The sequence below is a fragment of the Cupressus sempervirens genome, chromosome 3 (genome assembly GCF_028749045.1).
Source record: "Cupressus sempervirens isolate cs-2001-9-10 chromosome 3, ASM2874904v1, whole genome shotgun sequence".
In the NCBI taxonomy this organism is placed as follows: Eukaryota; Viridiplantae; Streptophyta; class Pinopsida; order Cupressales; family Cupressaceae; genus Cupressus; species Cupressus sempervirens.
The window spans coordinates 311179595-311199310 of record NC_143120.1 but is presented as its reverse complement, the minus strand read 5'-3'; the positions used below and the strand labels follow the sequence as shown (position 1 = coordinate 311199310).

The 19716-nt window shown below is 34.7% G+C and overlaps 1 protein-coding gene across 3 annotated transcripts in view; it reads right to left on the bottom strand.

The window, feature by feature from the left end:
• Nucleotides 1–16489, bottom strand: part of LOC149566225 (tetratricopeptide repeat (TPR)-containing protein) — a 166529-nt gene extending 150040 nt beyond the window's left edge. The window contains exon 1 of one of the 3 annotated variants that reach the window (XM_089819641.1): nucleotides 15817–16489. In XM_089819641.1, coding sequence (XP_089675767.1) covers nucleotides 15817–16205 — 389 coding nt within the window. In that variant the 5' untranslated portion in view covers nucleotides 16206–16489. Of the gene's footprint in view, nucleotides 1–103; nucleotides 257–15816 lie in introns of those variants that run through there. The other 2 variants (XM_089819642.1, XM_089819643.1) reach the window with 2 other exon arrangements.
• Between the last annotated feature and the right edge of the window lie 3227 nt (nucleotides 16490–19716).

Below are 19716 nucleotides of genomic sequence, written 5' to 3'. Positions count from 1 at the left end.
TCATTTAAAACCAATAGATTAAGAGTTAGGAGACGGAAATAATGGAATTGTCAGACAATATCATTATAAGCACATTGGCAATATTTCATGGCAAAGAACATACATAGCGATGAGAGAAATTGAGAGGAATAAACACATGAAAAGAGCCAGAATCTCATGTATTGTGCTCCTCCAGTATTAAGCAGTGAAATATACAGGCCAGGGATATATTTCTTTGTCACCCATGATTCCATCTTCTACAAAACCGTGAGGTTGTTATGGGGAGTGTTAGGCATTCTTTGGAGCCACGATTTGGAGGCAATTTTGATAGTTGTGCAGCTAGCTCTGATCATCAGCGGTCAGCTTTTCCTGAGAAACAAAATTGATATAAGAAGCGGCTGTGATATATTTGGTGGGCAGACCATACAATAATTTCAACATGATAATAAATTTGGATAATTACACAAACTAATTTACATTTAGCAATCAGACATGCTTAAACATAGAAAGATTAAGACCATCCCAAATACAACCAATCGGAGGCAGAAACCAAAACCAACTATTTATCTTATAATGGTCCTCAAACAAGAATAATTATAAGGTCATCAAGAAAGAGGAGCAACAATCATTGACGTAAGTTGGAATCTGATATAAGGAGATGAAACTGAGATCTAAAGGAACTCTACATTACATAAAATCTTCAAGGCAAAGGTTCGTTAAACTAAAAGGAGAATGGGCAATAAGAATAAGAGTTATCTTTAGTATTGTAGGAGTACATCATGTAGTATCAAAGAAGAGAGAGATTTGTGGCATTCCTTAGTAACACCTATTCCTTAGTCTAGGTGTAACTATTTGATAATTTATGATCAGATGTTTAAGTAGATGTCCCAAAATGAGGAAGCAATTTACCAGGGGACATTACAAATAAAAACTCAAGGAGGATTTGGAGCAATGTTGTCTGTGTTTGGCAATCTGTGTTTGGCGATCCCAAGGAGATGCATGTTAAGTTAGAAAACTTTGGCCAAATCAGAAACTTTTACACACCAAAAGTCAAGATAGACTTGTCTCACTTTAGAAGATTAGTACACAATTTTTTCATCAATCACCAATTGCTGGATGACATACCAATGAAATGAACAGCAGCTTTTCTCAGGACAACTCAAACTGGAGAACTTAGATAATATTGGATGGCAAGCAGTAGACTCTTTTCAATAGATGATATCTTCAAGTGGACCTGCTAATGATCACTCTCACCAACTCCAACACATCCCCACTCACAATACCGATGGTCAAATAGTGTCAATGGTCGCGATAATACCAAACAAGAGTAAAGTGTAGCTGCTAAAATGAAAAAGGATAAGGCACCTATAAGGTCGTCAGGTGATTGTGACTAAATTTTGTTTTGGATGCTATCTTTGTGGTTTTGTACTACTTTGTAATTATTTTGATATCAACATACTTGCATAGGAAACTTATTATTCAGTAATTAAATCTGTATAACAGATTCAGCTTCACTATTTTAACTACATAAATATGCCAGTCGACTTTATCCTGTAGTTCAATTTTAACTTATGATTCAGTTGTATTTTGTGCTTTATTTTTGTATTATCATCATTATGTTATTGCTTAAAGAATGATTTGATGTATATTATGTAATTACCAGATGTGTATTCCCTACTTGATGTACTTCCACCAATTTAACAGTGCATTTTGGAATTATCGTTATTATGCTATAATTAGATGATTATTATGGAAATAAGAAAATACTAATTAAGATGATCATTAGAAAAATATTAAAATATTTTTATATCCTCCCTTAATAGTCATTGTCTGACTACTCTTGTGGTGATAAATTCTTCAGAACATTATATTGCTGAGACCTTCCTTGGATCTGTAGAATGTTAATGACAAAGAGTAGCCAAAATCCCTCCAGAAAAAATAGAGAAAGTTGTCCCCTTCTTCAGAAAGATCTGAAACAAGAGACAAAAGCCTGCCAATGACTCTACTCTGCCACTAACCCTCCTAGAATTTACAAAACCTTCTCATCACAAAACATCCAACCAGATGTTGGATAATAGAGTTGTCCCTCCCTATAGCCACAGGCATACACTAAGAACAGCTGCCACAATTTCGAGGAAAAATCAGCGAATCCTCCAAACTTTTGCAGAAGAGCACGATGCCCGAAAACATAATATAAAGAAATCAGAATTTTTTGAGGAAAAATTGCCAAACTAGGTTACAAATCTTAGTTTTTTTTGAAAAATGGTAAAACCCACATAGCAATCCCAGACAACCTTGTGAATTATGGAATCCAGTAACACAATTTTGAATATAAAATTGAAAAACAAAACAAATAGCTAGCACAAATCCCAGACATGGATCAGCATACAAAACATTGTTTTTAACAAAAAATAGTAAAACCTTTCTAGAAACCAAAAAGCCCTCCCTAACAAGAGAAAACCCAAAATATTTTTTCCCAAGGGGCAAAATTATTAAAACCCACAAGAAATTTTTTTAATGGGAAAATTTATGAGAACCCATCAAAAATTTTGTAGGGGAAAAAATTTCAGCAAAAGTCTTCAAAGACGAAACACAATTTTATTTACATAAAACAAAAGAAACAAGCTTCACAAAACTTGAAGCTTTAACTATCGAAGCCCTTGTAAAAAGCCATTCTATCTACAAAAGAAGAAGTTGTGGTGTATCGCTCAACAATAGCTATCAATAGAGGAATCCTACTACTGTAGCAAGGAATCCACTACTGTAGTGGGTAATAAATGTTGATTGTGCATGCTCACTCCAAAAGGGAGTGGGGTGTTGTAAATGACCACTGCCCCCTATGCATTAAATGCATCCATCCTTCACTTTGTCACCTAAAAGCGTGGAATCAATTCAGCACTGTCTCTAACTCCTCTAGACTGATGCTTGGTGTTGATTCTTGCTTAAATACTAGAATTGCCACTGCCCTTTCAGCCTTTCCCAAACTTTCTTCCCAATCTAGTAACAAATCCTGAGTGGTATGCATGGTGTTTGAGAAAATAGAGAAGTTCTCAAAATCATCTCTCTCAAAAGCATTCACCTAAAATAACTCGTCCGACTTCCCTTTCAAGTTGTCCATCGTTATTTCGTTCTCTATCAATCTTTGTAACAACAAGGATGCAACTGTGGTGAATAACCCTTGCCTAAAGTTGTCTAATGTTTCGTCGGTTGTGATCATTGTATTGTACCACTAGAAGCAATCATATACATCCCCTCCACCAATAACTCCACCATTGATATAAGCCTACTTGGGAGTCCTTGGCAAATTTTGTACGTCTTGGAGAGTACAGCTAATGCTCTACTATGAACTTGCACCAATTCTTCTACAAGTTTGAATGCATCTTTTTGAGTTCCTTTCAACCAAACCTCTACACCTTAAGAAATCCTTTTTATTCTACCAGTATCACCCATTTCTTTAGCTAAAACACCCACAAGAGGAGCACCCTTCTTCCCTCACTAGACGAGGCAAGTTGTTTATGAATCCACACAAGGTCTTCATTTCCCTCTTTTGCTTTTGGTATGTTTCTTCCAGCTTCTTCATCCTATCTTTCAAAACCTAAGTAGAATCATCAAAGTCCTCTATTATTTGTTGACAAAAGGCATGACCAATATCAACCATTGCTTTAGCTAAAACACTTGCAGGAGGAACACCCTTGTTCCCTCACTGGACAAGGTAAGTTGTTTATGAATTCATACAAGGTCTTGATTTCCCTCTTTTGCTTTCGGTACCTTTCTTCCAGCTTCTTCATCCTATCTTTCAAAGCCTAAGTAGAATCATCAAAGTCCTCTGTTATCTGTTCTCAGGAGGCATGACCAAGATCAATTTCCTAACATGGTAATCATCTAGAGTTATTTGATCCTTGGTCTTATCATACATGGGAGTTGCGATTGGCAGAACCCTACATCCATATTCTCCTCTTACAATCTTTGTGAACCTTTTAGCTTTTCCTTTTTCCACAAATTGGTTGACTCAGTTCAAAATTTCTTGTAGTTCAATTTTCGAGTCAACCTCTTTCTCTTGACTTTTTTTGAATCCGTTGCCTTAACCATTCTGGAACAGATACATTCTAATCTCCTTGTACTATTAGTTGATCTTTCCCTTGGACTACTTGAATGTTGATTTCTTCTTTGCTCCCTGGACTCTCCACTATTACTTCAAAAGCTACAACCTCCACAATTGGAATCTTAACCACTACTGCAAGAACTTCTTCATCTTCTAGATTACCTTCATCTTTTATCATTTCTCATTCTAAGATTGTTGCAACGCTTTCCTCAGTGGTCATATCTTGATCTTTACTTTTCCTCTATGCAAATTGTTCGTATGCATTTATACTCAGCCTATCCTGTACTGGACCTAGCCATGTCATCTTCTTGCTCCATTCTCCTTCGCTTAACTGCACTTCATGTCTCTCAAAAATATCTCTCTTTTACACTAGGAGTGTGACTTCGTGTAGAGGGAACATTTTTAGACCTTTGCTTCTTCTATCAAGGTTCCTCAATGTGAATGTTTGGCCTACTCCTTAGTTGTCTTTCTTGAGCTAGTGTGACTCGATGTAGAGGGAACATTTTTAGACCATTGCTTCTTCTGTCAAGGTTCCTCAATGTAAATGTTTGGCCTACTCCTTAGTTGTCTTTCTTGAGCTACCTCTTTTCCTTTCCTGTATTCCACACTTCCTAATGGAGTATCTCCTTCCATTCTTTCTTCAAATATTTTCTTTGATCACTCATCCCTAAGTGGTTAATGACTCATTAATTGATAAGTGAAGTCGTCTATTGGCACAACTAGTTTGCTAAGCTAACAATCAACCCACCACTTTATGAAGTCCAAGACTGGTTTAGACAATACACTAATATTAGTGATCTCCTTCCTTTACAAGTCATATGGATGAACAACCTTTTGTGGAATGAATCCCTTTTGCACTACATTTGGATCTTCCTCCGTTTGATTAGGCCCCTGGAATATGTGGCATATTCTGATCATGTTCAAAGGCAATCTTGAATACATCCTTTTTCTGATTTCAAACTCATACGTGGCATTTGCCCAAAAATCCTCAAGGTGCATCCTATGTTGGTATCTTGATCCTCCTACCAGTTTGATCTTGTTATAGGGATCAAAATCGGTCCTTCCCAAATAAAGTAGCAAATGGAAGAAGTGTAATTCATCTGATGATCTCTTTGTTGCCTTCAAACACGCACATACCTCAATTTTGCCCTCCTATGGAAATTGGGAAATCCAATCCCCCTTTCTGAATCTTGTCATAAACAGTTAATTGTTGGGTAAGTTACTACAATATCAACTTATCTAACGGGTATCTCGGGAGTTTATATGTTTGTAAGGAAAATCCTTGAACTAAGAAATTTAAAAAGGTGGGGAATTGGAAGAACTAGGCTCCATCAACTTCATCGCTCCAATTGACAGTCTCATGTGCAACTTCTTCAACAATGTCCCAACAATACACATGGCAAAGGCATCATTAACTCTTACATAATCATCCTTGGAATGCAAATACAACTATGAATAGCATTTATGCACTTTCAAATGTTGAGTTCCACTTCCAATTGGCCCTTTACATCTCAGTCCATCATATTTCACCGTTCGGGCTAGCACATAAATGACATAGGAGCTCATATAGAATTTCCTTGTCTACTCCAATTCATCAATTGTTCATTAAGGTTCTCGCTGATAAGTCCAACACAATCTATCATGATGACTTCCCCCACTACTTGCTCGATGAAGTTCCACATCCAAGCTTCAAATCTCTAGGACTGGGTAAAAATCTAATTGAGCATCATGACCATGTTGCTATACTCTCATTGCAAGTCGAGCCATGCCAATTCCTTGGGCAACTTGTAATGGTGAGATCTTTTCTTGTTCAACTGTTCACTGTTGATGATCTCTTTACAAAACTGAGTCCCAGCAATGTAGACTTAGAGTGCTTGTTCCTTTGTTTTCGTCACCATTCTCAGGAGTGAAGGTATTCCAAATGCTTTAGATATGGATGATGGAGAGAAGTCTACAAGGTTCTTTCCATCAAAGTATTTGATAGTTCTATTTCTGGGGCTATAATGATTTGCACATTCCACAATCAATTTAGAATGTTGAAAGGTTGGAGGAAAACTGGCTGCAATAATGATCCCATTGTTCACAATATGAATGAATAGATGCATACGTTCTTTGGTTGAATTCACTCATATCAAGGCCACCAAGGCTAGTGTCTCCAATTTCTGCCCAATTTGAAATAACCTTCAATTCAGAATAGAATCCTCTCTTCTCAATCTTTATCAGTTATCCTCTGGTTTCACCTACTTCCATGGGTTCTGTCATTTCCCCTTCCTGCAAAATAGAAAACAAACGCACATAAGAGCATGCAAAATGCAGGGAAAAAGCAGAAGTAAAATCTCCCTCTCCACATCCCTCTCCACAATTGTCAATCAAGAGGAAATTGAAAATTGAAAGCCTTAGAAGATAGGGAACAAATATGACTCGAGACTTTATCCAAATTACTACTTCTCAATTGGTAAAGGAGAAACCTATGAGACTGTCATCAGAGTTATTAAGACAAGCAAACAAAAAGGGTGTTAATGTTTTATAGCTTTAGTTGAATAAACCTATGAATAATTATATATGAGATATAATGTGTTTATTATTTGTAAGGTTACACACACACACACACACACACACATATATGTTATAATATTAATTATATAATTAATGGATAGAAGTCTCCATTGAAGGGATGTGTCTCTTCATAGGCTTATTCACAATATAAATGGAGAGAGATTGCTGCATTTGAAAAATCACATGCAATGTTATTTCATCTGCAGCAATCCTTTAACTTTAACATGGTACCAAAGCAGGTTCTCCTATGAAGTTTGAAAGAAGACAATAAGGAAATGATGAAAGTTTTTTTTTTATAATTTAATGCTGTAACATAAGACCACCTTGAATGCCTTTGGTAGCAGTAACAAAATATAAATATTGAAAATAGTCATGGTATGTAATTGATCTATTATGGATGATGAGGAAAGTGCAGTCACAACATGCGATTAATCTATTGTGGATGATGAGGCCATGTCGCTGGTTCAATCCCTCGATACTCTCACCGCAAATAATGTGCATCCCAAGAGTGAGTTGATGACGGTATACGAAGAGCATAGTCAAATGAACAGACATAACTAGAAGACCTAAGGTAGTAGTCCATGACGTCGAATAAGAGAACATCACTACATGAAAAGATAAGTTGAATATGTAGAGAAACTATGTCATCTTCATACTGGAAAACACATTTATAACTCTGATTATCGATATGTTTGTGGGATCGAACCAACTCGTAATTTCGAACTTTGGGAATCTCTTCATCTATTACTCGAAAAGAATCATTGTTCTCGCACACTCAGAAAATGAAGTTACATCAATTTGTCATTACCAAAGTTCCCCGTAATGTTAACCATGGACATATCGACAAAAAGAAAATTGGGATATGCTTGAATAAGATTTTTTTCTTTTGAGGTTTGATTAAATCATTCTCACACTCCAACCCTCTTTTTTTTCCAAATTTAAAAAAAAAGGAATTGATAGACATAGGCGAGGAAGGCCGGTTTAGAAGCCTAGTCGTGTACAATTAGAATAAATAAATAAAAATATTTCATCCTGCTTCATGGGCTATAGTGTGATAAGTTGCCTTAAGACACTACCAAATCCCCATGGAGTGTGCAAACAATGTTGTGTGTAAGATAAACATGAACTAGGAGACATCTTGCAAATGTCCACCTGGTTTCAACCCAAGCCCTGTAGATTATTGAAACTGCATTCCATTGATATCAAGAAAATCACCAATGTAACATTTGTTCCATTGGATATTGTAAGTATTGGAGCATTGTAAGTTACATAAGGTCTTCTTGCGGTACCACTTACATTGATGAACAATTAAACAATCCTAAGTGGAAGTCAAAGTCCTAGATTGCACTATACTTGATGGCAATTGGGTTGTCTCGAGAAGAGACGATATTCTCCTTTCTATCACAGTATATGATCAGTTGAACCAACAAAGCCATTACTAGCTGCACATTCTAAGAGGATTATCAGTTGATAGTGCATATAGAGTCTATGGTGAATAATAAAATCTATGAATTAAGCCTTTGGAATCTCCAACAACAACCATTTTAATCTGAATGTGGATCATGTACAAAGCTGGAAATGAAATAAATTTATTCAAATATTTGTTCATTAGTGTTGTCCATTTGTCAAAACATTCATATTCATATGTAGCTGGGTAAATCTATAGTTGTCACTGAAACACACCATTATTCGGGAGTAGATGATAATCACATATTTGAGTTGTGTAGACCAACACAAGAAACTCAATGCATAGAGGAGATTATACTACTTATATTGGATTATGGCTAGATTCAGTTTATGATTACAGATCTCTATGCTAATTGGTTTACATATTTACTTTTGATGAGATAAGTAGAAGATCAGTAATAGGATTGTCACAGATGAGTATGATTACTAGAAGAGATCAATAAGAGCTAGTCAAGGTGTTGAGGACAACTTATTGGACCAGCAAATTGTGATCTGATTTCCTTTCTGATTGTCAAAATTCAGATCTAATAAGCAAAGAATGAAGTCACATGGTATCACCGAATGATGTTGATCACAAATTGGACAGAGAAACCACAACCCATGTATGATCCATAATACAGAATCTCCTTAGAGAGGAACTCGAGAGGGTGAAAAACATGCGAGTCCATTGCTTCCTTGTTGGCACCTCTGTTTGATCAGTACAGATATTCTTGAGCAGCATTCAAGAGATAAGCTGAAAGCCACAATCAACCAGAGAAGGCACTCAACCATGAGTCTGAGATTAGGTCCGAGGCAAACAACAACCTCTAGATAAATTACTGAAGGAAGATGAAAACTGTAACAACTGACTGTGCAGTACATGTGTTCTTGAGTTCTATGGGGTGCCTTAGGGACTTTGACTACAATACTGATGTGATTCTCTGCTAATTGCTCTTGAATAATGAGATAAGTTTACTGTCTCTTGATTATTACATTTATTTGCATATTGTAGTCAATCCCTTCGCTAATCCATGCATATGATATAAGAGTTATTTGCAAAACTATGCTCTTGCTCTTTTCCTTAATCGCCAGAGATGGTTTTGCAAAGAAGAAAAGGGAAAGAAAGAAGTTTTCCATATTTGATGTGATGCAAAACTTTTCAATGATATGAGTAAGAATTATACATTGTGAGGGGGAATCATAGCCAATGTTCCATTTCAATTTGTCCCATTCTTAGAGGAAAGATATCAAAGAAAAGACACTATCCGAGTTCCAAGTTAAATCATCCTTAGAGAAGATATGTGTAGATAAGTATTTATTATCCTTGAGTATTACATTTATCTACTCATTATAGTCTCTCCCTGTTATTTGTATTTCAATACGTACTATAAAGAGCCATTTTGCCTTGATCTTTTCTGTTGTCTATGAGGATGTTCTTACAGGAAAAGAAGAATGGTACATTAGGCTTGCTAGCAAATATGAGTACCCTTCCATAACACGAGGGAGTGTGGCACATCCGCCTAGGAGGGAGCAGATAGATGATATGTTTCAGTGTGCTTCTAAGAATCTTGGTCATACTGGATTAGGAGTAGACTATGCTGAGATGATTTCTCTACTAATCAGAAAATTATCACAGCTAAAGGGACTATGATTCATGGGATGAAGTTCCATGTGAACCAAAGATATATAGAGTCATAGACTATAACATTCCTAGATAGATGGATAGTTGTTGAACCATGGAGCATAATAGGTCATTAGAGGCAACCTTGGACAAAGAGAGGGAGCAGATAGAGGATATGTTTCAGATTCAAAGGGAGTTTTGACACCTTATTGGAAATAACCTTGACAACGAGGTCAAAAGGTTAGTGTCTCTTCATAAAGAAGAAGTTCCAAGTGAAATCCCTTGTAATACATTCTTCTCTATGAGAGATAAGTTTGAGATGAAAACCTTATTCTCTGATATGACCCATGGCGGATGTCATGACAACACCACATGATAGTGTCCGTGGTAACTTCATGTGTGTGGGCAACCCTCCTGTGTACATCATAAGGAAGTGATGACTTCATGTCAATGTTGAAATAGATCATGAAAGGTTTAAATCAACAACTAGGTGTTAAATGTCATTAAATTGATTGTCTATAAGTTGTTTGTATATATATATGATAGGTATTTGGTGAATATCTTCAATTGATATTCTGATAGGTCATTACCGCATTGAGTACTTGGTGAATATCATTTAGTTGATGTTCTGATAGGCCATTACTCAAAGTACTTGGTGAATATCATTTGATTGATGTTATGATATGCCAATACTCATGTTACCTAATATCATATCAAAAGAGTATTTGGTGAATATCACGTGTTAATATTCTGATAGGCCAATACCCATATGATATTATATAATGGAAGTCTTCTGATCAAAGATTTCTTTGATGTGATTTCCTAATATTACTAATATTGTAATATTTATTATACGGTTATCCTCCCTAGCTAAGAGGGAGTGTTAACGTTATATGTGCATGTGTGTGTGTTATATAATTAATGAATAAACATGTCCCTTGAAGGGACATGTCTCTTCATAGGCTTATTCTCAATATAAATGGAGAGAGATTGTTGCATTTGAAACAATATATAAATCACAAGCAATATAATTTCATCTGCAGCAATCCTTTAACAAAGGGCAAGTAACCAAAAAGATATGGTGTCCCATCTTATTGGCCGATATGTGATAAATGACACAACAACGCGGACATAGAAACTACCTAACAAACTAAAGATTAACTAAGATGACCATTAAAGAAACATTACAATTTTTAATACCTTTCCTTAATGGTCATCATCTAATTGTTGTCTTTTGGTCACAAATTTTTCAAAACATTCCTCAAAGACTGAGACCCTCCCCCCTAGATCTACAAAATGTTAATGACCAAGAAGCCAAAATCCATCTAGAAAATAAGAGAAAAAAATGCCCCCTTCTTTAGAAAGTTTTGCAAAAAGAGACAAGAGCCCACAATTGACTCTGCCACTAAGATGAGCCTACCACTAAGCCTCCCATAATTAGCAAAATATCTAACCAGAAATCATCACAATACATTTAACATGATGTTGGATGATAGAGCTTCTCTTCCCTAGAGACAGAGAATCACTAAGAAACGCTATAATGATTTTGGGGAAAAATCATCAAACCCTCCAAACTTTGTAGATGAGTTTGATTCCCCAAAACAAACTACAAAAAGCTATGATATTTTAGGAGAAAAAATGGAAAAACCAAACACTATTTTTTAGGTGAAAATTGATCAAAACTAGACGATAAAATCTGAGAAACAGATAAGAGAATACAAAGCTTCATTTTTTAGGAAAAAAGGGTAAAACCCAATAGACAATTTTTGAGGAAAAATTTATAAACCCACCAAATAGTTTTTGAGGAAAAAATTATACAAACCTAATCATAATTTTTTAAGGGGAAAAATATGAAAACTTGTCATAAACTTTTTAAGAAAAAAGTTATGAAAACCCATCAAAGAAACCTTCACACGGCAAAACATAAGACTTCACATCGTAAAAGTTAAAACAGCACGTGCAAGTGCTCAGAGACTTTTGCTCAAACTAAGAAATTGTGCAATCAAAACCCTCGACCAAGCATATGATTTTCAGCAAAAATGTCCAAAGACAAGCTAGAAAAAATTCATAAAATACCTCCAACGATTTTTATTAAAAAAATTTGAAAAACAAATTTCTGGAAAATATCCAAATCAGATTTCTGAAAATAATCCAAATCAGAAGAGGTCCGAATTTTTCTTTAAAAAATTGCCAAATTTTATAAAATGCCGTAAACCCGCTTTGTTACCATATTATGGTAAGTCGATTTTGTTTTTATTAAACAGGGGAGATGAAAGCTCCTTATAAATATTTACAAAGATGATATTTCTAAAAGAACCAATTGTGAACTAAAGACGGAAATAGAAACTACCTAAAAACTAAAGACTAAGTCAACCATTAAAGAAACATTACATTCTAGTAAGTGTACTATCAAGGTTGGTTAGAACTTTCTGAATTGCCTCTCTACGTAGGTTGAAACATCTTCCCAAATTCTTCTTTCATTCTGCCATGCCCATTTAACTAAAAAGGGAAATAGAAACTACATAACAAGCTAAAGATTAACTAAGATTACCATTAAAGAAACATTACAATATTCTAATAAATGTACTATCAAGGTTGGTTAGAACTTTCTAAATGGCCTCTGTAGGTAGGTGAAACATCTTCCCAGTTTCTTCTTCCATTTTTGTCATGCCCATGGCATATGTGTGATCCAAAAAGGATCGGGAAATGAATATTTATCAAAGGAATCACTTTTAGCAGTCACAACTCTCAAACTTAACCCAAAAACGCAGCAGAGCAAGATCGGTAGTTCCCAATAAGGTGGCAGTTTTGAAACTGCCACAGATATTTTGTAGCAGCCAGCTAAGTGAAAGTGAAATATTTGTCCCGATGCTAATAGTTAGAATGTGAAGTAAATAGCCTGACATGTCTATTCATATATGGACAAGAGGGACTTGTATTGTGTCATGGGAGGTATATATATGTGTTGTAGTACATTCAGAAGTAGAATTACGTTGAAATTCATATCACAAGCTTGACAATTAATATGTAACCAAGTGTAGCAAAAGGAAGATTTTCATTTTATCCACAATATTTTACATCTCGTTGAATTTGTCTAACTTCTAAATTTTAAATTTCAATGTACTTTGAGATTCTCAAATCTTTCAACTTCAAGAGTCAGAATTAAAACTATCTCTTCATTTTAGATCTCAAATTGACAATCTCTATATGGGGCAAGCAAAGCTAGCACAAGGTCCTTAGTAACAAGGCTGAAAGCATGTCATTACCCACAACACCACAACAGAAATTATATTTTGAAGTGCACTACAAAGGCAATTGAGATTTTCACAAGGCAAGGTATTTATAGTAGGTGCTAGTTGGGTTCATGTACTAGTGTGTTCTCTATTAGCCTAGGAAATGAATGCAATAACACAGCTCAAGCTAGACGTATGGTTTAAGGCTTCAATCTCACCAAATTTTTAAGCACTCAAAAAGTAATTTAAAATTTTGGATGGGGATTATCAAATTGTTATTTTTAATTGGAAAATGGGTTCTATCTTGACCAAAGGACGATCTCTAGTCAAAAAATTTTGGATATAAAATGGCTCCAATTTTTTGGATATCTTGACCACACGCTCCGCAACCACACTTTATAGCTCATGTTTCCTCAGAGTTAGGCCTCGGACCAGCTTGCCACCGCCTTCTTCCCACCCTTGTCACCCTCCAGGGGCATGAAGCGGCCACCAAATACATCTGCATCAGGACACACTAGATCTGTTAGACCACGTTGCGGATTCATTAGGCAGCGACATTCTACTCCTAGTGCTACTCGAATTCGGGCTCGGGCCCCTAATCTTCCCAAGTCTTATTCTTTAGTAATGGATTTCTTTGTACCGAGAAAGGATATCTAGTCCTCTCGTCTATTCATTCTTGTTTCCTCTCTTTGTTTTGTTGCTCGTTCTTTTTCGGCCACTGTTTGGTGCTCCTGCTAGGTTGCTTTTCTTCCCTGTTGTATCTTCCAGTCCCTTGGACCCTTTGATGGTCCTTTGTCGAACATTAATATCATTATCTTATCTTATATTATGAGGAGATAATAGAGTGTAGACCTCCTTGCTAAACATGAAGTGGATTACTTGGTTTGTGGATCCACTCTCCGTCTTTCTCCTAGTATGGTTTGAAGAAGAATGTTCTCCAAGAAGCAGAGTTTCAGATGTAATCCTAATAAAATGTGTACGGTTCATGGTTAAAAGATGAAAATGATAACACCACCCTTCAAATTATACCATTTGGCATCATTTAAATGATGGATCTGATTCCTAAGGTTGTTCTTGAAAGTGGAACAATACTATTGATTTTGGGGAAGCAATGATCTAAAATAAGAATTATATATGTTTTAAATAGAAGGTTTATGATCTCAAGTTTGATTAGTGTTTGAATATGGTATGTCCAGTATTCTAAAGGTGTTAACTCATTGATGTTTATTTCAGAGTTCCCAAACTCGCCGAGAGTTGGGTAAGTCTAGCGAGTTGGCGAAGTATATGATAACTTTATTTCCTTTCTTATATTTTATGTTATATTTGTATAAATACTGTCAAGATTTTTGAGATAGATTTCCATTTTATAGGAGTTAAGATGCAAAGTCTAGATTTTGGGGGTTTCCAAAAAAATTCATGTTCAGCCAAATTCCAAGATTTGGCACACCTTCAACACTCTAAACCCCCCATTACATATCTTGACTTTCTATGGTCAAATTGAACCTAGAACAAAGATTGTCTAAAGATTTTAAGTTTTTAACTCATTTCATCCAAAATCCTTTTGGTTTCAATTTCATATTCCTGACAGGGTTAGCTACAATATACATTTTACATATATGATGGATTCATCATTTGTGTTCCTTGTTTATTTATGTGGTAACAAATTAGCTTCTATTTGATGATGTTATAGTGTCTTTAAGTTTTATTCAATAAAGGGTACATGAAAAAATTCTAAATCGTTACAAATCTCAAACTTTCAAAGGTTTTTTCAATTTGCCGAGTCATGGTCAGCCTTGCCAAGTTCGAGTTTGGGAACTATGGTTTATTTAATGCAAGCCTCAAAGTTTGGGCTGATGTTACTAATGCTGATATACATAACCTAACTTTGCTTCCAAGCTGCCAATACTCCTGTCCTGCTACGTATAGCCTAACCTTCAAAACAATTTTACAGGCCTTGGTGTACAACAGCAATGACTGCAGTGAAGAAAGCATCAATAATTGGGCAGTCATCTCATTATGTTACAATCTTTTTAAACTCAAAAGACGTGAAGACTAACTCAACAACTTTGGTCAGATTTGCCCAGCAAGTAACTAAAAGAAAGTTAAGGAAAGAGCAAGGAGGAGCAACCAAATAGTAGTGGAAAATCGCTTTTTTCAAGACTTGTAAGTGTGACAGAGTCATTTAGTTTTTTAAATTTTGGCATTTGGCAAAATGCACACGGAGATCGCTGAATGATTTAACAAAAAGACATGTATATATTTTGTCTCATCATGTGTGATGGTTACTAGTTGGGTGTTCAGTGGTCATCTAAACAAAGGCAATACTAATTTGTGGTCTCGAAGGCAATTAATACTACTGGTTCAATCCGGGGGCAATGAGATAGCTCCCATTAGTGTAGTCCCTCCTTTTCATTCCCCAACTTCGAATGAAGACAGATCATTAGTGTAACCCCATCCGGCCGCATACTGAAGGTAGCAGAATTCAAGGCTTGAAATAATAGGTAACTGCAACTCAAATAGCCTATTGCCATTTCAGATTCATCTTAAAGACAACAATCCCACAGCAACATAGATATAATGGGAGAGAAATTAGGAACTCGTATCATTGGATGTCTCTAGGCGCATATCACATCAATACTAACATATGCTAATGTGTAGACTCTGTGTAGTATGGCAGAAAGCTGTTCTTGGCAGGTTTTATTTCTTCCTCTATTTATAATGTGTGGGGGACTTGTAGTCAATTCCCATTCCCCGAACACAGAAGGCAAGAAATCAAAATGAAATTATCGAATTCCAATTAGTCTACCTTAGGGTTTGAATTAGGGTTTCCGTAGAGTTCAGGAGGCAAAAAAAAAAAAAAAGCAAGTACAGCTATGTACCCGTTAAGCTGGTGCTGTTTGCGTTTGCGAGCGGCGAGGGTCTCATATTCGAGCCTCTGGAACTGTTCATATGGTTGTGCTCCGCTCTGATCATTCTGTGCGAATGCGAGTGGGTCCATCTCCCCCTGGAAGTGCAGAGTGTACTCTTCTTCATCCTCTTCGTCCTCATCATTTTCTTCTTCTCCTTCCCCTTCCCCTTCCCCTTCCCCGTCCCCTTCTACTTCTTCTTCTCTTTCCCTTTCTCCTTCTCCTTCTTCTTCGAAATTGAAGTCCAGTTCATCCAAGTCTATATCCATATTATCTATGGACAAATTGTTATTTACTGCCCCCTGCACTTCATTTTCGTGCTCGTCATCCATGCTTTCTGCTTCAATGCTTTCATTCTCCATTTTTTTTAATTTCGACAGGTAATGATATAAAAAACTTATGCCTGTAAATTTATAAGCTATGACCTACTCCTCTGGCTACTTAACATAGAAATTTGCAACGGTCACAGGAAATTTTAATTTTTTTTGACGTTCGATAGCCGTTGTTTGGTGTAAAACAATTTTGATTCTGCTAAAATTCTTCTGCTTTTTACCGACTTCAAACAAGGAAAGCGTTACACAGATTTGTGCGCGAGATCAGTTTTATAAAAACATGTTTCACTGCAATTGTGCAAGTGTGCCGAAATGAGTTTTAGTTGGCTTTTTTGTTTTTATTTTTAATGTTCAATTACAAGCAGCACTCAATTCATTTATGACCCCCAATGAAATTTTATATAGAGAGAAGTTGTAATTAAATTAAATAATTATTTAAATATTTTATGTTTTTTTAATAGGTAATGGTTTGAAGTTTAGATTAATTATTAGTTTGCCTACGGCAGGTAACTTATACTTTCGCTTAGTCCATTGTATTAATGGTTGCACCGATCAAATTTTAGATTTCATTCATATAGTAATGTTTGCAAAAAGTTTTGTAATTTGCATAATTTTTTAGAATTGAAAAATACAATTTTTTGAAAACTTTATTGGCTCATGAGAAAAAAGGCAAGCAAAAAATTTAATTTTCTTCAACAAAAATACAACTATTTTTTCCAACACTTCTATTAATGCAAGCATTAATTGCAACTTTATCTTATCTTTTCTTTTCTTGTGACAAGTGGATAAATTTTATTAAAAAATAATCATTTTCCTAACACCTCGTGAATGCATTAATTTCAATTTTACCTTTTCCACATTTGTGACTAGTGGACAAACTTTTTTTTAAAAAGACAATCACTTTTAATTGATGTTTATTTTTGTAATTTGTAAAATGTTATTAAATATAGATATTTTAATCAAGTATAGGTATTTTAGTCAAATATAGACATTTTAACTCTTTTAAATTGTCAATTTCTAAAAATTATTTTTTATATAGCTTAATTTCATATTTATTTTAATTTTAATTTATATATAAGTTTAAATTAGAATTTAGTTTCTTTTATTTTGACATATCTAAACCAATGCTTTTAATAGATTTATTGTTTATTTTTTATTTTTATATATAATTTTTATTATATTGATATTTTTAATTTATACTTTAAAATACATAATACTAATTTTGTATCAATTTTAATAAAGTTCAAATTGTTTAGCTTTGTATATTATCAACTTTATTTATGATAAGTGTGTTTGATTTTTTTAAAGCATAAATGTTATTTTTAAATTAATTTATGTTTATTTATTTTTATGCATTAGATTTAAGCTTAAGAATATTGTCCACCTTCTTCAATTAGATGAATTTATCGCTTAAACAAGATATATCAAACAATTTCATCATTAAAATTAATCAATTTAACTCTTTTTTTTTTTAATTATATAATTTTATCTATATCTTATATATAATTAATTCATAAATATCTTTGGTCTCATAAATGTTCTTTACGATGTCATCTAATTTTAATTTACCATGATACTATAATATTTATTTATATATTCTTTTACTATTTTAATTAATATATATCATTGCAGTTATATAATTTAATAATATACTGACTATACTCTGTAATTTAATTTAGCTTACCACTATAATATTCTATTTGTCATTACTATTTATTTGTTATTTTATTAAACTAAATAGATTATATTTTAACCAAAACCTACTTCAATCAACCATAAAATCATGAAGGCAGGAACTTTGGCGCTTGCGCCCCTTGTTATTATTTGTTGAAGTTAATTATTATTATATGTCAATTGCAAGACCTTTCACTTAAGAGGTTCACAAGTTATCATTGTAGTGTAGGCTATTGTCAATATATATTGGTTAATGTTTTAATTGTTTACTGAAATAGTATAATCATTATATTAAATATAAATAAAATTACAGAAAAATAATAAAAGAATGTGTGAGAGGAATTAAACTCATTCTACGATAGTCGAGTAGACCTTGTCTAAAAATAAGAAATCAGAGTAACACATGGGCATTATTCAGAAACATAAACAACCAAAAAATAAAAGGGGCATATCTTAGAGATAGGACACCCTTATGTATCAAAAACAAAAACAAAATGAGGAAGAGGGTTGGGGTCATCCTTCTTTCGCCAACCTTCTATAGGGTTTGGTTCAAGGTCTAGAATAGACCAACCATTTACATTATCATCATCTGCTTCTTCTTCCTCTTAACGTAGAGCGATTGTCAAGATTAATATGGGGAGCCATTTGATAGAAGATGGCCATCCTGATTCTCCACCAAAAGTAGGTTAGCCTGAAGATGTTGAAGGATCATCACTAGTAGAACCCCACCCAAGCTAGGACACGTGATTAAGTGGGGAAATAAACCATCAATGAGGTGAAACCCTACGTCCAAGTGAACAGTGTTGGGGAACCTAGGAAAAATGTGTGTTTGAATGTTGATGAGAGGAACTCCAACCATGACATTGGTCATGGGAAGGAGAATGGTCATCAATAACAGAAGCATTTGGTGGAACCCTTGCAACCATACATGGGGCATTACTCCAATATTGAAGAAACTTACAAAAGAGCCACCTTACCATCTTGTACTTGTATCTATAGTATCACATTATTACATATGCAAACTCTGGCAAAAATAGATATTAGTGTCAATAATGACATGTGAGTAATTTTCCATCTTGAAAGTGTCAAAGTTACAAAAAAGGAGAAGGGAACCTATGACTCTCCCAAATAATTCTAAGCCCTTCTAGAAAACAAGAAAATATGAAGGAAGGACTCAAATTGGTCAAAAAATGAACAACCGGGATTTAGAATGCCCAAATAATGAAGGTGATATCCTAAAAGCAAGCCCTGGAAAAGAATACATTGGGTAAAATGTGTCATTTTGGGTTCTTTGATAGCATACTAGATAGCAAAAAACTACAATGTACAAGCTAATTTTGAGGATTGTATATGTCAATGTTGGTTAAAAACCTAAATCATTGTTAAGTGAGGCAAAATCTATTGATATCCCTAATGTGGTTAATATCTTATGAATGTTGTATGAGGATATCAATGTCATTCCTTCCACCATTTTTTTATTCTTGAAATGTCAATCTTATGGAAGAGTTATACTAGCAAAGCCAAGAGAAGTTGTTCAAAATTATGACGATCTTGGCAAGTCAAATCAAACTAGACTTGCAAATCATAGCAAGTGCAAAAATACATTGTAGGCTTGGTGAAGAGGTCTATAGGGGTTTGAATTCCATGCTTATGAAAATGTAGACGATGAGTACTTGGGATACAAAAAAGTGGAAGCCCTTGAACTTGTATTAGAGGAGACCACCAAAGATTGTGTTGGTTAAAGGTCCATATCAAAATTTAGTGCCATCCCAAAATAGCCAAGGCTTCATAATATACCAACCACGCCAATTTCTTTTATCGACAAAGAAACCTTAGATTTGCAATGGTTCTCATATGAGAAAAAGGC